Genomic DNA, 12,835 nt, shown 5'->3' on the forward strand with positions numbered 1-12,835 from the left:
TAATAATGCTTATAAAAGTTACTGTAATACGGTGTCCTCTGTACTTTCATGAAGGGGAGCAAAAGGGCCTGGAAGGCAGCAGAACAAGAAACCCAAGTAGTTCTTTTGGGGGTGGAGGTGGGAGGTAGGCAGGACAGGTGTGGCAAGAGAAGGGTTTGTTAGGGAGGCTTTCTTAAGCAGAAACCACATGAGCTGGGAGGCCTTGGCAAAGATACCTCTTCAGTCTGAGCCACAGTTTCTCACCTCGGATCTGGGAAGTTGGTTTTAGTTTTGCTGTGCCTAGGACATGCTCCTGGCTCCAGGCCAGCGCAACAGGGCTACCACCTCCATCATCCCTAATCTGTGGTCCTGCATCTGAGGCAGGATTGAGGCAGGGCTCGAGGGTGGGCGGACGGGCCCAGGCCCGGAGGCCACTGACCCTTCTCACCTTGCACAACTGCTCAGTGGAGAAACCGCAGCCCAGCGAGGCCGCCCCAACTCCTCCGGGTCCTCTTTTCTACTCTATCCTACCCTCCCGTGCCCCAGCCGAGAGGGTCAGGACCCTGGTGTCTGGTCTTCCTGCTTTGTGTCACTCTCTAGCGTACTTGACCAAATCCTCCGTTAGACCCTCTCTTCCCAACTCTCCCCACCACAGCAAACCAACAAAGCCTAACCCAATCATCCCCTAACCCAGTAGTACCTCTGTAGGGCTGTGGCTGGGGCTGGGCTGACGGCCTTCAGAAGGGGTCTCGGGGGGAGGCATGGTGGGCGCGTGGGGCCGGGCGGGATCCTGCTGGGGCCTCGGAGATCGGGCGGGTTCAGGCTCCATGGACCTCAGCTTAGTTTCGATTCTCGGTTTAGATCTTGGAGAGCGTGAAAAGAAACTAAAGGGGAGGCGTGAGCCAGTTGGCTGAGCCCCTTGAGCTGTCCGAAAGGGGAGGTGCCGGCTCAGGGCCCGCCTCTGGAGAGGAAGTGAGACAGAAGCTGGGGGCGGTTCTAGGGGCAGAGAGGCCGACTGTGGGTTTTAAAGACACGCCCAGAGCGGGGAGGAAGGAGAGGCGGGGAGCAGCAGACCTACTGCTGACTTACGGTAAAGCGGGAGAGGCCGGGCAGAGCTGCAGCCCCGCCCCCGGGTTTGATCCATTCGTCAGTTCACACTGGCACTGCTTCGTGCCACTTCCTGCCGGGAGCTGGGCGCACAAAGATGAGCTACACGCAGCCCCAGCCCCTGCTTTCTAAGAGCCCTAGATGTAATGGAAGAGCAAGCTTGCAAACGGAGACATTCTGGAAAGGAGAGCTCTCAGCTGGGACCTGAAAAAGCAGTGGGAATTCACCAGGGATTCAGGGCTGTAGGTGGTGGGGTCCAGGGGACACTGGAAACACAAAAGATAGCTCTTGCAAAAGGCATGGAAGTTTGAAACACGAAAGCCTGTTTGGGAACTAGTTTTGGTCATTTTCAGATTTAAGAGGGAATTCATGAGAAATGATGCCCAAGGAGTGTGCTGGGACAAGATCCTAGCTAAGGAGATTGGACCAGTTCTGGGAGTGATGGGAAGTTGGTGAAGGATTTGGAATCAGGGAACAACACGATCAACTGTGCATGATGGGACAGTCACTCTAACAACCTAGGGGCACGTACCCTGGTCTAGGACAGTGGCTGTGGGATGCAGAGGAGGGTCTTGAGTCAGAGATCCTGGGAAGCCAGTGACTGGAGGTGAGGGAGCAGGGTGACGCCTTGAGTGACAGCTGGAAAGGCTGGTGGATCTGAGGTGGTGGGGGCAGGAGGGAGGGGAAGAGCTGGAGAGCGGGTATGAAGAGGGAGAGGGGAGAGCCAGCTAGGTCTTCGCCAGTGGAAAAGCATGCCAGACTCCCAGCTGGTGAGGGGAAAAGGGCACAGCTCCAGGTGACCTCACTGGGCCAGTGCCCCTGGCTTCAAACTTAAACCATCGCAACTACTGTGCTGGCTCCTGTGTACCCATTCTGTACTCTGTTCCAACTTAAAAACAGCCTGGAAAGGATGATGATAGGGCCTGGCTCTTGTAAACCTTATAGTATGCGGGCTGGAGGTCAAGGGTTGGGTGGATACCCAACTTCCTAGGGACTGTAAGAGGCCTCAGGAGCCTGCCCTTCCCTCCAGCCTGGTCAGTACTCCCAGGCCTTTAGAGAATCAGTCCATGAAAGCCAAATATGGTGGGCAGCCATCTGCACAAGGGACCTGGAAGTGGGCTATGGCAGGATGGGGCTTCGGAGGCCAGAGGCGATTGGCTGAGGAGGCAGAGCTGGGGAAGCTTTATTCATTTATTTGCTTGCTTTGAAAGATAGCCTGCTCCCAGACTACCCCAGAGTTCTGTTGGAAGTTAACACTTCTCAAAGTAAATTCGCAAGTTGCGTTCAGGTTTTCTCAAGCCCTGGAGAGGCCAGTTAATTTCAGGTACCTAGATCAAGGGGCATGCTGTTTCTAGACCTGCAGGACTGAGGGCCTCACCTCTGTGGTGCTCTGGGGCCCCTGCCTTCATGTGGCTCTGTGCTATCCCCTTCTTCCTTACACTTCCATGCTCCCCGAGGTCTGCATGTGAAACTTCTTTCTTTTTGTGCCAAAGTTCAGGCCTTCCTACTCCACCTTGATCACAGTGACCTGGCTAGGCCATTACTTAACAAATAAGTACTGAGATCTGCCCTATGCCAGTCCCTGCTTGCTGGGCTGTGGGTTCACAAAGAGGAATAATTTGCAGACTATGTCCCAGAGAAACCCAAGGTCCAGATATGGCATGCCCTGCCTCCAGTGTGCGAGAAGGAGTGCTGAGAAGGCTGATATAGCATGTCCTTGATCCTGGAGAAGATTCGCTTCCTGTAAACCCTGATGAGATCTTGCTCTCTCTCTCTGGCTGCAGTGCAGTGGCACGATCATAGCTCACTGCAGCCTCAAACTCCTGGACTCAAGAGATCCTCCTGCCTCAGCCTCCCAAGTGGCTGGGACCACAGGCAGGCATCCCCACACCAGGCTAATTTTTCAAAATTTTTTGTAGAGATAGGCTTTCACTATATTGCTCAGGCTGGTCCTGAATTCCTGGCCTCAAGCGATCCTCCTGCCTGAGTCTCCCAAACTGATGGATTATAGGCGTGAGCCACCGTGACCAGCTTCCCCTCCAGCTTTTCTAAGGCTGAGTAGAAGACGGGAGGAGGCGATGACCCCAGCGTGCTCCCGGGAACACCGATCGCACCCCCTGGCCCTCGGCTGCAGTTCGGTCCTCCCAGCACTGGGGGCGCCATACGACGGCGGGAGCGGGCCCCGGCCAGTCTCCTCCTCCTGCGCCCGACGCTGCCGCGGGTGGCAGCGCGGGTGAAGCCGGAAGCAGCAGCCAGTAGGGCGGGGCCGCGTAGGGCCCGCTGGTCAGGGAGGGCGCCGTGCGAGGGTGCGGGGCGTGTCTCATGTCAAAAGCCATGCTGGGCAGGTCTGGGTACCGGGCGCTGCCCCTGGGGGATTTTGACCGCTTCCAGCAGTCGAGCTTTGGCTTTCTGGGCTCGCAGAAGGGCTGCTTGTCCCCGGAGCGGGGCGGCGTGGGGACGGGGGCCGGTGAGTGGCCGCCCGGCACGGCGGACCCGGGGGGGACCGGCCGGCAACCTCCAGGCCCGAAATCTCTGCCTCCGAGGAGTCGGCCGGTCCGGCGCCATCGCACCCTACGAGGGGGGACTGAGAAAGGGATACGATGTGGAGAGGGGGCTGGACCCGGCGCCTGGTGCTAGCGCTGATCCGCCCTCCCCAGGGTCACGGGGCGGTGGCCCCGGAGCCAGCCAGCGTTGCTCCTATATTCCAAAACCTCACCTCACCACATTTGTCCTCGGTTCTTATCAGCCCTTTAGGCCTGGGAAGACGTTTCAGGTTTCTATTTCGCATAGAAGAAACCGAGGTCTAGGCAGAGGAGGCCACCAGCACCCTAAAGGCACCTGCTACCAAGAAATGGAAGAATTTTCACCCTAGGGGGCACCTCTAGAAGCCCGGGAACTAGGCGTGTCCTGGATGTGCAGGCCAAAAAGACAGGTCCTCAGCTGCCTGTTGGATCTGCCCTGCTTCTGTCTTGCCCTCAAAGTCTTCTGTGGCTCCTTTGGCCTAGAGGCCAGATCCCACACTGTTCAGCCTGACCGCCTAACCTTGTATTTGATCCCTCCCTGGCCTTCCTGTCCTGAAAGCTCTCCGTATCGAGAACTCTCTTGAGAGGCCTGGGGGATCAGAGCCAGGCACAAAGTGGAGCCTCAGTGCTCTGGGGCTTACCCCAGAGGGCAGGGCTTCCTTGAAGAATGGAGCAGGGGCTCCTGACTGCTTCCTGTCCAGGGTTGGGGGAAGGAAAGCAGCAAATAACCTCATCCCAGATTCTGGAGCTGTCTTGACTCCGCTCCCATCCTGGTTCTCCAGGGGCCAGGACATTTGGCTTGGATAAGCCTCATCTTTCTAGCCCTGCCCCTGACCCCGACTCCTAACAATTTTCTGGAATTTAAATAGGCAGGGTTTTTTGGTTTTGGTTTTGGTTTTGGTTTTGTTTTGTTTTGAAGCAGAGTCTCGCTCTGTCCCCAGGCTGGAGTGCAATGGCGCGATCTCATGAAATAGACGTTTTTAAATGGTCATTAAGGCATTAAAGTAGGGTGAGGAATAGAAAATAATAATCTTATTCCTCATTTATGGCTCCTGTTGATAAGCTATTTATGCTCTATCCCTGTAGGCTAAGGCATCATCTTCATAAGGACACCTGGAAAGCATACTTCTGGGGCTAATGGTATAGAAGGAATGTGTTTTGCCAGCAATATTCAGTGCATGTTTACAGATGCCCAGGTGCTCCTGGCTGCATGCCAGGTATGAGTAGGCAATATAAATTAAACGAGAAGATTGACCCCTACTCAGTCCAGTGAGGAGAGCATCATCACCTGGACTGGATTCTGAGATTGATGACTGTTGCCTAGCAGAGAATAAGGCCTTGTGAGGGTTGTTGGACTTGGGACAAATGAATGTTGATGTATAGGAGGAGGGAACAGATCCTAACTCGCAGCTGCCCAAAGATATGGGGATATTAGGCAAGGAGCCAGACTGAGAGCCCTGAGAAGGAAGGACCCTCTAGAGGGGAAGGTGGGCATAAGGTACACTTGCCCAAGTTCACTCTACTTGCAGCTGTCTTGGCAGGTCCAGTTGACCACCTCTGCTCTCACCTGCAGATGCACCCCAGAGCTGGCCCTCCTGCCTCTGTCATGGCCTCATCAGTTTCCTGGGGTTCTTGCTGCTGTTGGTCACCTTCCCCATTTCCGGCTGGTTTGCCCTGAAGGTAAGGCTGGCGGGGTCAGCCCCCAGGGTGGTTGGGCCACACAGAGCTTTGGCATTGATGAATAAATTTGCCTGTCCTCTGTCCCGTCTCCCTAAATATTACCCCTTTGCAAAATGGGCTAGGCAAGAATCATTCATTCACATTGTTCAGGGGAGGAAACTAAGGCTTGGGCTTGTCTAAAGTCATACTGGGAGCCAGTAGGGGGTAGAAACAAGTCCCAAACTCCTAAGTCCTGGGATCTGGACACTGGCTTTAAGGTGCACACAGATGTCTTTGCCAAATTATCTTCTCTTTGGGTTAGAATAAATTAGAAATGAAAACACCCAACTTAGCCCAGCAGGTAATGCATAATAGGAATTTAGGCCTCATTTTCAATAAGGGGTGGTACAGTGGGAAAAGGATGAATCATGGAGCTGTAGTTCAGCATCACACGTGAAAGCTGTGGGGAAGGTGGAAGCCCAAGAAGGCCTTGCCCTTTGTATAACCCTAGGCAACAGTCCCTCTCTAGAAAATCACTGGGTTTGGTGTGGTCTGCAAGGGAGTCCTTAAATGGCCCTAGATCCTAGTTCTAAAACTGCCACAGAAACAAATGCTGTGTGACCTTCAGCAGGTTGCTTTGCCTCTCTGGGCCTTCATTTCTCAATTTGGATATCACTACTTCCCTAAGAGGTCCAGGGACCTAAAGTTGACAAAGCCCTTTGCCCGGGGGTGCTGTTAGGGCAGCCCAGCCTTTTCTCCTAACTAATCCAAGGACAGACAGTTTCCTGGTATGAGTCATGTCTAGCTTCAGACCATAGAGATGAAAAGTTTCTCTAAGGATCAAGTCAATACAGTGCAGTGGTTAAGACACATGGCCTTTGGAGTTATTCAGAATTGCATTCAAGTCTTCCCTGTTTCACTTAGGGCAATGCAATTTTTGAGCAAGTAACTTAGCCTCTGTGAGCCTTGGTTTTCTGATCTGAAAACAGAGCTAGGGATACCTAACTGTGATCCAGGTGAGGAGGAGAGAAGTGAGGAAGGGACTTAGACAGCATTGGCCAGCCTTGGCTAACCACTTTCAACTCTTTCCCTTGCCATTGTGGACAGATCGTGCCCACCTATGAGCGGATGATCGTGTTCCGCCTGGGCCGGATCCGCACCCCCCAGGGACCTGGCATGGTTCTGCTCTTGCCCTTCATTGACTCCTTTCAGAGGGTGGATCTGAGGACACGAGCCTTCAGCGTCCCTCCCTGCAAGGTGAGGGGCTTCTCAGCTGCCTTGACAGAGGAATTGGGGGCCTGTCCAGAATGTACTGTGGTGCCAGACCTTGGCCTGTGAGTCACCATCTGAGGGGGAAAGGGGGAAGAAGATACCAGAAAATTGATGGAGGCTGGGAGGACATCCTTGCTTCATACACCTAACCCTACATACTTGGGGACACCATTTGCCCTTGAGGAGCTAGCTGCCAAGCAGGTGGGTCAAGCTGGGTGGCCCCAGTGGGCCTGACCTCCCTGCACCCCCAGCCCCTCCAGTGTCTCTCTCTCATGGCCTCCCCCAACAGCTGGCCTCTAAGGACGGGGCTGTGCTGTCTGTGGGAGCCGATGTCCAGTTTCGCATCTGGGACCCGGTGCTGTCTGTGATGACTGTGAAAGACCTGAACACAGCCACACGCATGACGGCCCAGAACGCCATGACCAAGGCCCTGCTCAAGAGGCCGCTGCGGGAGATCCAGATGGAGAAGCTCAAGATCAGCGACCAGCTTCTGGTAGGCAGCCCCTCACAAGACGGAGCTTGGGGGGTGGCACCGCCCTGGCTCCACCTGCCAGGTCACTTTGAGCAAAGCGTCAGACCACTCTGGGCGTCAGTTTACCATATGTCCCAAAAGTGTAACCACCTTTGAAGAGCCAGTGCCTGGGTGGGGCCATGAGTTGAGGAATGGCAGGTGGGCATAGACCATAACAATCTTGGGCAAACTTGTCCCTGAGAAGAGGAAGTGGCCCCGGCAGACATTCTTGGGGTCTGCCCCTGACTGCTGAGTTTTTATCCCTCACTGCTCTGCCCTGATGACACTGGCCTCTGCAGCTCTCATTCTGGGCCTGACTCATGGGGCAGGCAGGTGGGTAAAGGAACAGGGACCCTCCCAGCCCAGTCACCTGCTGGGGAATTCCAGGCTCACCATGCAGCATGTGCGTGCTTGTGATTTTGGTTTCCTTGTTTGGAACAGAACAAAGACACATGAGGACATTTGGATCTTTTTCCTGCCTCTTCTCCATGTATATACTGGAGTTTGCCTTAAATGTCTTCTGCTACAAGACGGGGTAGAAATAAATACACATGCAGAGGCGTGTCCCCTGCAGCCACACTCAACTTGTGCTTCCTCTTGTGTCTTGACAGGGGAATGTAGGTGAAGTTTCTCCCCATTCCTCTTGGCTCTGCTTTGCCCTGGGGAATCGAGGTTAGAGGATAGGCAGGGGAGTGGGATAAATGCCAGTCCTGGAGGTCCCACTGCAAGCAGCGAGGTGAAATCCCTGAGGAAATACTATTTGAGGTCCTAACGGTAGCTCTCACGTGCTTAGCAGCTTATGGTTTACAAAGTCCTTTTGTCTGGCCCAGCTTGTCTGAGCTTCACGTTTTTGCTGCAAGTCAGTACTACTGTTTTATTTTGGAGGGAGGAAACTAAGGCTAAGAAATAATTTGACTTGCCTTTGAGAGCTATGGTCAAGGGCAGAGCTGAGTCATAGCCAGACCACCTGCCTCCATCCCACCAGCTCCCCTCAATCCAGTGCTTGATCTAACACAATTCAGATAACAAGTGGATAACAACTTTTATTCATAAAACCATGTCCCATGTTAATTCACCTTTAGGAAGAGAAAATTGATCTCAGTCTTGTTGCACATTTCTTTGATGTGAGAGAGGCAGTTTGGGGAAGCCATTCCCACACGAGGATGTAAGAGTCATTTAGGCCCCATTTCCCAGACTGAGTGGGCACCTGGTAGAGTGAGATCTGTGCCTGTGGTTGAGACAGAACCTCAGGAAGTCCAGCACACTGGCCTCAGGCCCTGGTTCAGGTGTACACTTATTCACATGCCTGATTTTCTTCTAGAGAAATCAGAGTCCCCACCTCTCACCTACTGGACCCTCCTTAGCCAGTTACCACTCCTTACCTGGCAGAGGTTCAGGCCAGCTGCCTTGGCCCTTACTGCCCATTGCTCTCTGCAGCAGGCCTTGCCTCCTAATGCTCAGGAGAAAGACTAGGATGAGCACTCTGCTTCCTCCAGTTTCACCCCTTCAAACCCACCTGCCTCTGTGCTGCTTTCCTGCCTCTTTTCCTGGCTGTCTCCCCTCTCTGAGGTTCATCCCTGTACTGCGCACTGCTCTGGGCCCCCTGCTGTCCCAGGATGCCTTCCCTCCACTCCATGCACTCTTTCTCTGTTACTTCTCCTTTCTGTGTAGAAATGTACCCTCCCTTTGCCCCAGTGCCCTCTAGCTCCCACTCCCTTTCTCCCCTTTTCTTCTGCAAGACTTTCATCCATGCCCCCAACCCCTGCCCCCACATCCTTCATCTTGACCTCCTTGGGCTCCTGAGTCAGCGCTGGCCAACATCACGGTGACCTCCCACATGCCAGCCCAGTGGGCACCTCTCAGCCCTTCCCTTATATCACCTGGTGGCAGCATTCGACATGGTCGACCCAGCCCCCAGTCCCCAGAACCCCCTGCATTTCCTCCTTCCCTGTTACCCCTGGTTACTGCCACTTGTTCTCCTGCCCTTGAGTTTCCAGGGTTTCATTACTGGCCTCTTCTCATCTGTAACATCTCTGAAAGAGCTCATCCATCTGAGCTGTCTGCTGCCTGTGGACGCTGATTATTCACAACGACCTGCCCTAACCCTGATGTTTCTGTACCCTGGGCCATTTCTCCAGCTGCCTACTGGACAGTTGACTGCCCCACAGACACTTCAAGCTTACAATAGTAAAAAAAAAAAGTTGCCAACCCTCCCTTCCCACCCTCTGTGTGTCCTCTCTAGTGAATGCCACACTCATCCATTCAGGAGCCTGACTCCTCCCCACCCCTGCCCCCTCTTCTATCATTGCACATCAAGGCAGCCCCTAACCTGGTGCTTGCACTTCTCTAGTGCCCTGTTATGGCTCAGTAGAGTTGATAGAGGCATGCCTCCTTCAGTGGATCTTGGCTTCACAGCTCCCCTCCGCCCTCGCCAGAGCTGCATCATTTCTTGGCTGTATTTTGAAACAATGTCTTACTTGGTCTCCATCCCTCCCCTCAGCCCCCTAAAATCCAGTTTCCACAGCAGCCAGGAGGATCTTGCCTTAAAGCAAGTCTGCTCTGTCACCTCCCTGCTCAAACTCTTCTCTGGGGCTCTTTGTTGCTTCAGAATAAATCCAAGTAAGCAGAAATACCCCACCTCTGACCCCTTAGCTGTCTCCAGTCCTCAGCCCACATGTGAGGGTCCGGCTAAATGGAACTCTCGTTCCTCGCAGCTCCATGAACATGCCAGGTTTTCTTGTCTGGAGTTTGGCACATGCTGTTCCTATTGCCTGGCAGGGTCCTCCTCCACCTGAGGACTCCCTCCTGCTGGCACCACCCTCCTCTGCTGAGGGCTCACCACCGGCCTTGCTTCTGTCTTGGTACTTACCACAGCTTGAGTGGTCATTGTCCTCTGCCTGTGTCCCAGGCTAGGAGCGTCTCAAGGGTGGTGTGGTGACTCCATGTCCATGCACAGCCACACAGTCTGCCCAAAGAAGGTGCTCAGGAAAGGTTTGTTGAATGAATTACGTTTCTCCCCACCCTGTCTTCCAGCTGGAGATCAACGATGTGACCAGGGCCTGGGGTCTGGAGGTAGACCGAGTGGAGCTGGCGGTGGAGGCCGTGCTCCAGCCGCCCCAGGACAGCCCAGCTGGGCCCAACCTGGACAGCACCCTCCAGCAGCTGGCCCTGCACTTCCTGGGAGGAAGCATGAACTCAGTGGCAGGAGGTGCCCTGTCCCCGGGGCCAGGTGAGGAGCCCTGGGGAGGAGGGTGGGGGTGCTTACCAGCTTGGTGCCAGCACAGACTTTGCTCGCTATCCCAGCAGCTCTGTGCAGTACACACCCTGCAGAGATGTTCAGCCCACGCTGACCACAGCCAGGGCAGTGAGAGGAGGCCAGGTGTCTGAGTGTGTAGAGGCCATTGGCAGGCTCCGTGGGAGGAGGCGACAGCACCAGAAGGGCAGCTGGAAAGAGTTTTATATCTGAGGCTGGAGTAGTTTAGAAACTGAGTTTGCGGTTTAGGCTGAAAGCTCAGGGGCATCTTTCTGGTAGGGGAGGAAGTTGAACAGAGGCCTGAAGGGGATGTAAGAGGAGAGGTACAAAGGCCACAGTGAGTGGTCCTGACCTTGGCAATGCGATGACCTCCTCTCTGCCTCCTTCCCCAACCCTGTTGGCCATCCCCAGCAGACACTGTGGAGATGGTGAGTGAAGTTGAGCCGCCTGCCCCTCAAGTCGGTGCCAGGCTCAGTCCAAAGAAGCCTCTGGCAGAGGGGCTGCTGACTGCTCTACAGCCCTTCCTGTCTGAGGCCCTGGTCAACCAAGTCGGGGCCTGCTACCAGTTCAATGTCGTCCTGCCCAGCGGCACCCAGAGCACCTACTTCCTGGACCTCACTACAGGTGCCGCTGCCCTCCCTGCCTCTCCTTCCCATCCAGCTTGCTAGGCTGCATGTTACCCACCCCAGTGGTGCTCTTGTAGACTGCCCCCTGCTCCTGCTAATAATTTGGAGTGAACCCATGGCAGGAAGGGGCTCAGACACCATTTCCAGGCATTATCTATGCCTTGGTCTCCCCACCATCCGCAGGACAACACAGCCAGGCTTCCAATACCAAGAGGCCTGCCCATGTTACAGGCCTGCTGCCTGTCAGGCTCTGCGCCAAGTACTTTTTGTGCATTATCTCACCCACTTCTCACCATGAGCTTATGCCTTAGGAATTGTCATCTGTAAAGGGATTATCATCACAGATTTGGAAACTGAGGCTCCAAGAGTTCACACAGCCAATAAGACTCAAACCCAGGGTATTAGAACCCGAACTCTGAACCAGTACTCTCCTCCCAATGGGAAATGCCAGCCCCTCCCATCCCCATAGCTCTCCTTCATGTTCCTCCATCCCCCTACTGACACTTGGTTTTCTTTTCCCCCACAGGACAAGGAAGAGTGGGACAAGGGGTGCCTGATGGCATCCCTGATGTGGTGGTAGAGATGGCCGAGGCAGACCTGCGGGCCCTGCTGTGCAGAGAGCTACGGCCCCTGGGGGCCTACATGAGCGGACGGCTGAAGGTGAAGGGCGACCTGGCCGTGGCCATGAAGCTGGAGGCTGTCCTCAGGGCCCTGAAGTAGCAGCCTTGGTTGACTTTCCATAGTCCAGTCCCAAGCCTGGCACCAAGCCCGAGGGGCCTCTTGGAGGAGGAAGTGTTCATCTGTACCACCGAGAGTTGAGGCCCTAACAAGTTTCAGGCCCAGCCAAGAGCCCATGGATGGAGGCTGGGGGAGACTTGAGTCTGGCTGCCACGCACTTCTCCCCTACAGTGGTTCTCTGGACAAGCCTTTGTCCATCCTGGTCCCCAGCTGAGTGCCCAGCCCTGAGCTGGGTGCACGGTGTGATGCCAGGAGGGAAGCCAGGCCCGCCCTGCCGGGCCCTACCTTGCAGGCTTCCTGACTGAAGAGGCAGGACCCACAGTAACAGCCTGACAGCAGCTGGTTTGGACCTTGTGTGAGGGACCAAGCATGTGGTCCAGGCTCTAAGCTCTGCAGTGATTGGAGAGGGATGGGGAGGGATGGGAAGGCAGCCTCCAAGAAGAGGTCCCTGTGGCGTAGTTACCTGGGGATCCTGGCTGGCCCACCTTCCTGGCTGCAGTCCAGGCCCAGGCTAGCGGGAGTGGACATGGGAAGGAGCAAGGCCTGCTGCTCCCCTGGCACTGCTCCCGAAGATGTCTGACTCATCTGCCAGCTCCGTCCTGCATGCCTGGCGAGCTGGGGCCCAGGGCAGCATGAAGTAGAGCCCTGCGTTCTGTGCTTCTTACCGGAAGTTTGCAAATCTCAGACAAATAAATGTAGTATTTACAATGTATAAAAGAGAAGAAGCCAAGCGGAGCTCCTGGGAGCATGGGGTGGGCTAGGAGGGTCCACGAGGTCCCTGCTGCCAGCCCAGGCAGGGATTGACGTCCTGGTGGCTGACACAGAGAGACCCTCACAATATTTGAAGCTCTTTCTCCTGAGTGTCTCAAAGACCCTGGAAGCAGGGGTGGGGCTGGGTGGGGAGTTATCTGTTCCTCTTTGTAGTGGGGTACAGGTTCACCAGGAAAGCAAGGCACGAGTGTGCCAGAGTGTCCTGCAAACACTGAGGGGCAGGTGGGGTGGTCATGTCCCATTGAAGAGAGGTGTTGGGGCCACTGCCAGCTTCCCCTCCTGGTACACTCTGTCACTGCTTCTCCGCTGGCTGTTGGGAAGGAAACAGCCATCGAGACCTGGCCCCAGGCCCAGCCCAGCCCAGCCCTGCTTTCTGCTCCAGTACTCACACCCAAAC

General features: G+C 55.0%; 2 protein-coding genes across 28 annotated transcripts in view; one reads left to right on the forward strand and one right to left on the reverse strand.

Moving 5' to 3' along the window:
- The window catches only part of PML (PML nuclear body scaffold), a 52,253-nt gene extending 51,311 nt beyond the window's left edge, over positions 1-942 (reverse strand). For all 17 annotated transcript variants that reach the window (XM_017865098.1, XM_017865096.1, XM_017865104.1 and 14 more), the window contains exon 1: positions 680-942. In XM_017865098.1, coding sequence (XP_017720587.1) covers positions 680-808 — 129 coding nt within the window. In that variant the 5' untranslated portion in view covers positions 809-942. The remainder of the gene's footprint in view (positions 1-679) is intronic.
- Positions 943-1,003: 61 nt separating this feature from the next.
- On the forward strand, positions 1,004-12,379 carry STOML1 (stomatin like 1). 11 transcript variants are annotated; one of them, XM_017865125.1, is made up of 8 exons: positions 3,297-3,553; positions 4,695-4,825; positions 5,182-5,288; positions 6,375-6,524; positions 6,829-7,032; positions 10,084-10,279; positions 10,715-10,927; positions 11,456-12,379. In XM_017865125.1, the coding sequence occupies exons 2-8, from the start codon at positions 4,819-4,821 to the stop codon at positions 11,647-11,649; spliced, it is 1,071 nt and encodes a 356-aa protein (XP_017720614.1). In that variant the 5' UTR covers positions 3,297-3,553; positions 4,695-4,818; the 3' UTR covers positions 11,650-12,379. The 11 variants fall into 11 exon arrangements, with proteins under 11 accessions (XP_017720618.1, XP_017720621.1, XP_017720612.1 ...); XM_017865126.1 differs by having other exon boundaries at positions 10,718-10,927; XM_017865129.1 differs by lacking the exons at positions 3,297-3,553; positions 4,695-4,825 and adding an exon at positions 1,004-1,069.
- Positions 12,380-12,835: the final 456 nt, after the last annotated feature.

This window comes from Rhinopithecus bieti, unplaced genomic scaffold, assembly GCF_001698545.2.
Source record: "Rhinopithecus bieti isolate Rb0 unplaced genomic scaffold, ASM169854v2 scaffold_79793, whole genome shotgun sequence".
NCBI classification, from domain to species: domain Eukaryota; kingdom Metazoa; phylum Chordata; class Mammalia; order Primates; family Cercopithecidae; genus Rhinopithecus; species Rhinopithecus bieti.

What these genes read in the sequence shown, in the direction of transcription:
- STOML1 (XM_017865123.1), top strand. Translation starts at nt 3,409, where the DNA reads ATGTCAAAAGCCATGCTGGGCAGGTCTGGGTACCGGGCGCTGCCCCTG. An exon ending in TCAGCGTCCCTCCCTGCAAG is followed by an intron (nt 6,525 to 6,828) that starts GTGAGGGGCTTC and finishes CTCCCCCAACAG; the next exon opens with CTGGCCTCTAAGGACGGGGC. An exon ending in CTTCCTGGACCTCACTACAG is followed by an intron (nt 10,928 to 11,455) that starts GTGCCGCTGCCC and finishes TTTCCCCCACAG; the next exon opens with GACAAGGAAGAGTGGGACAA.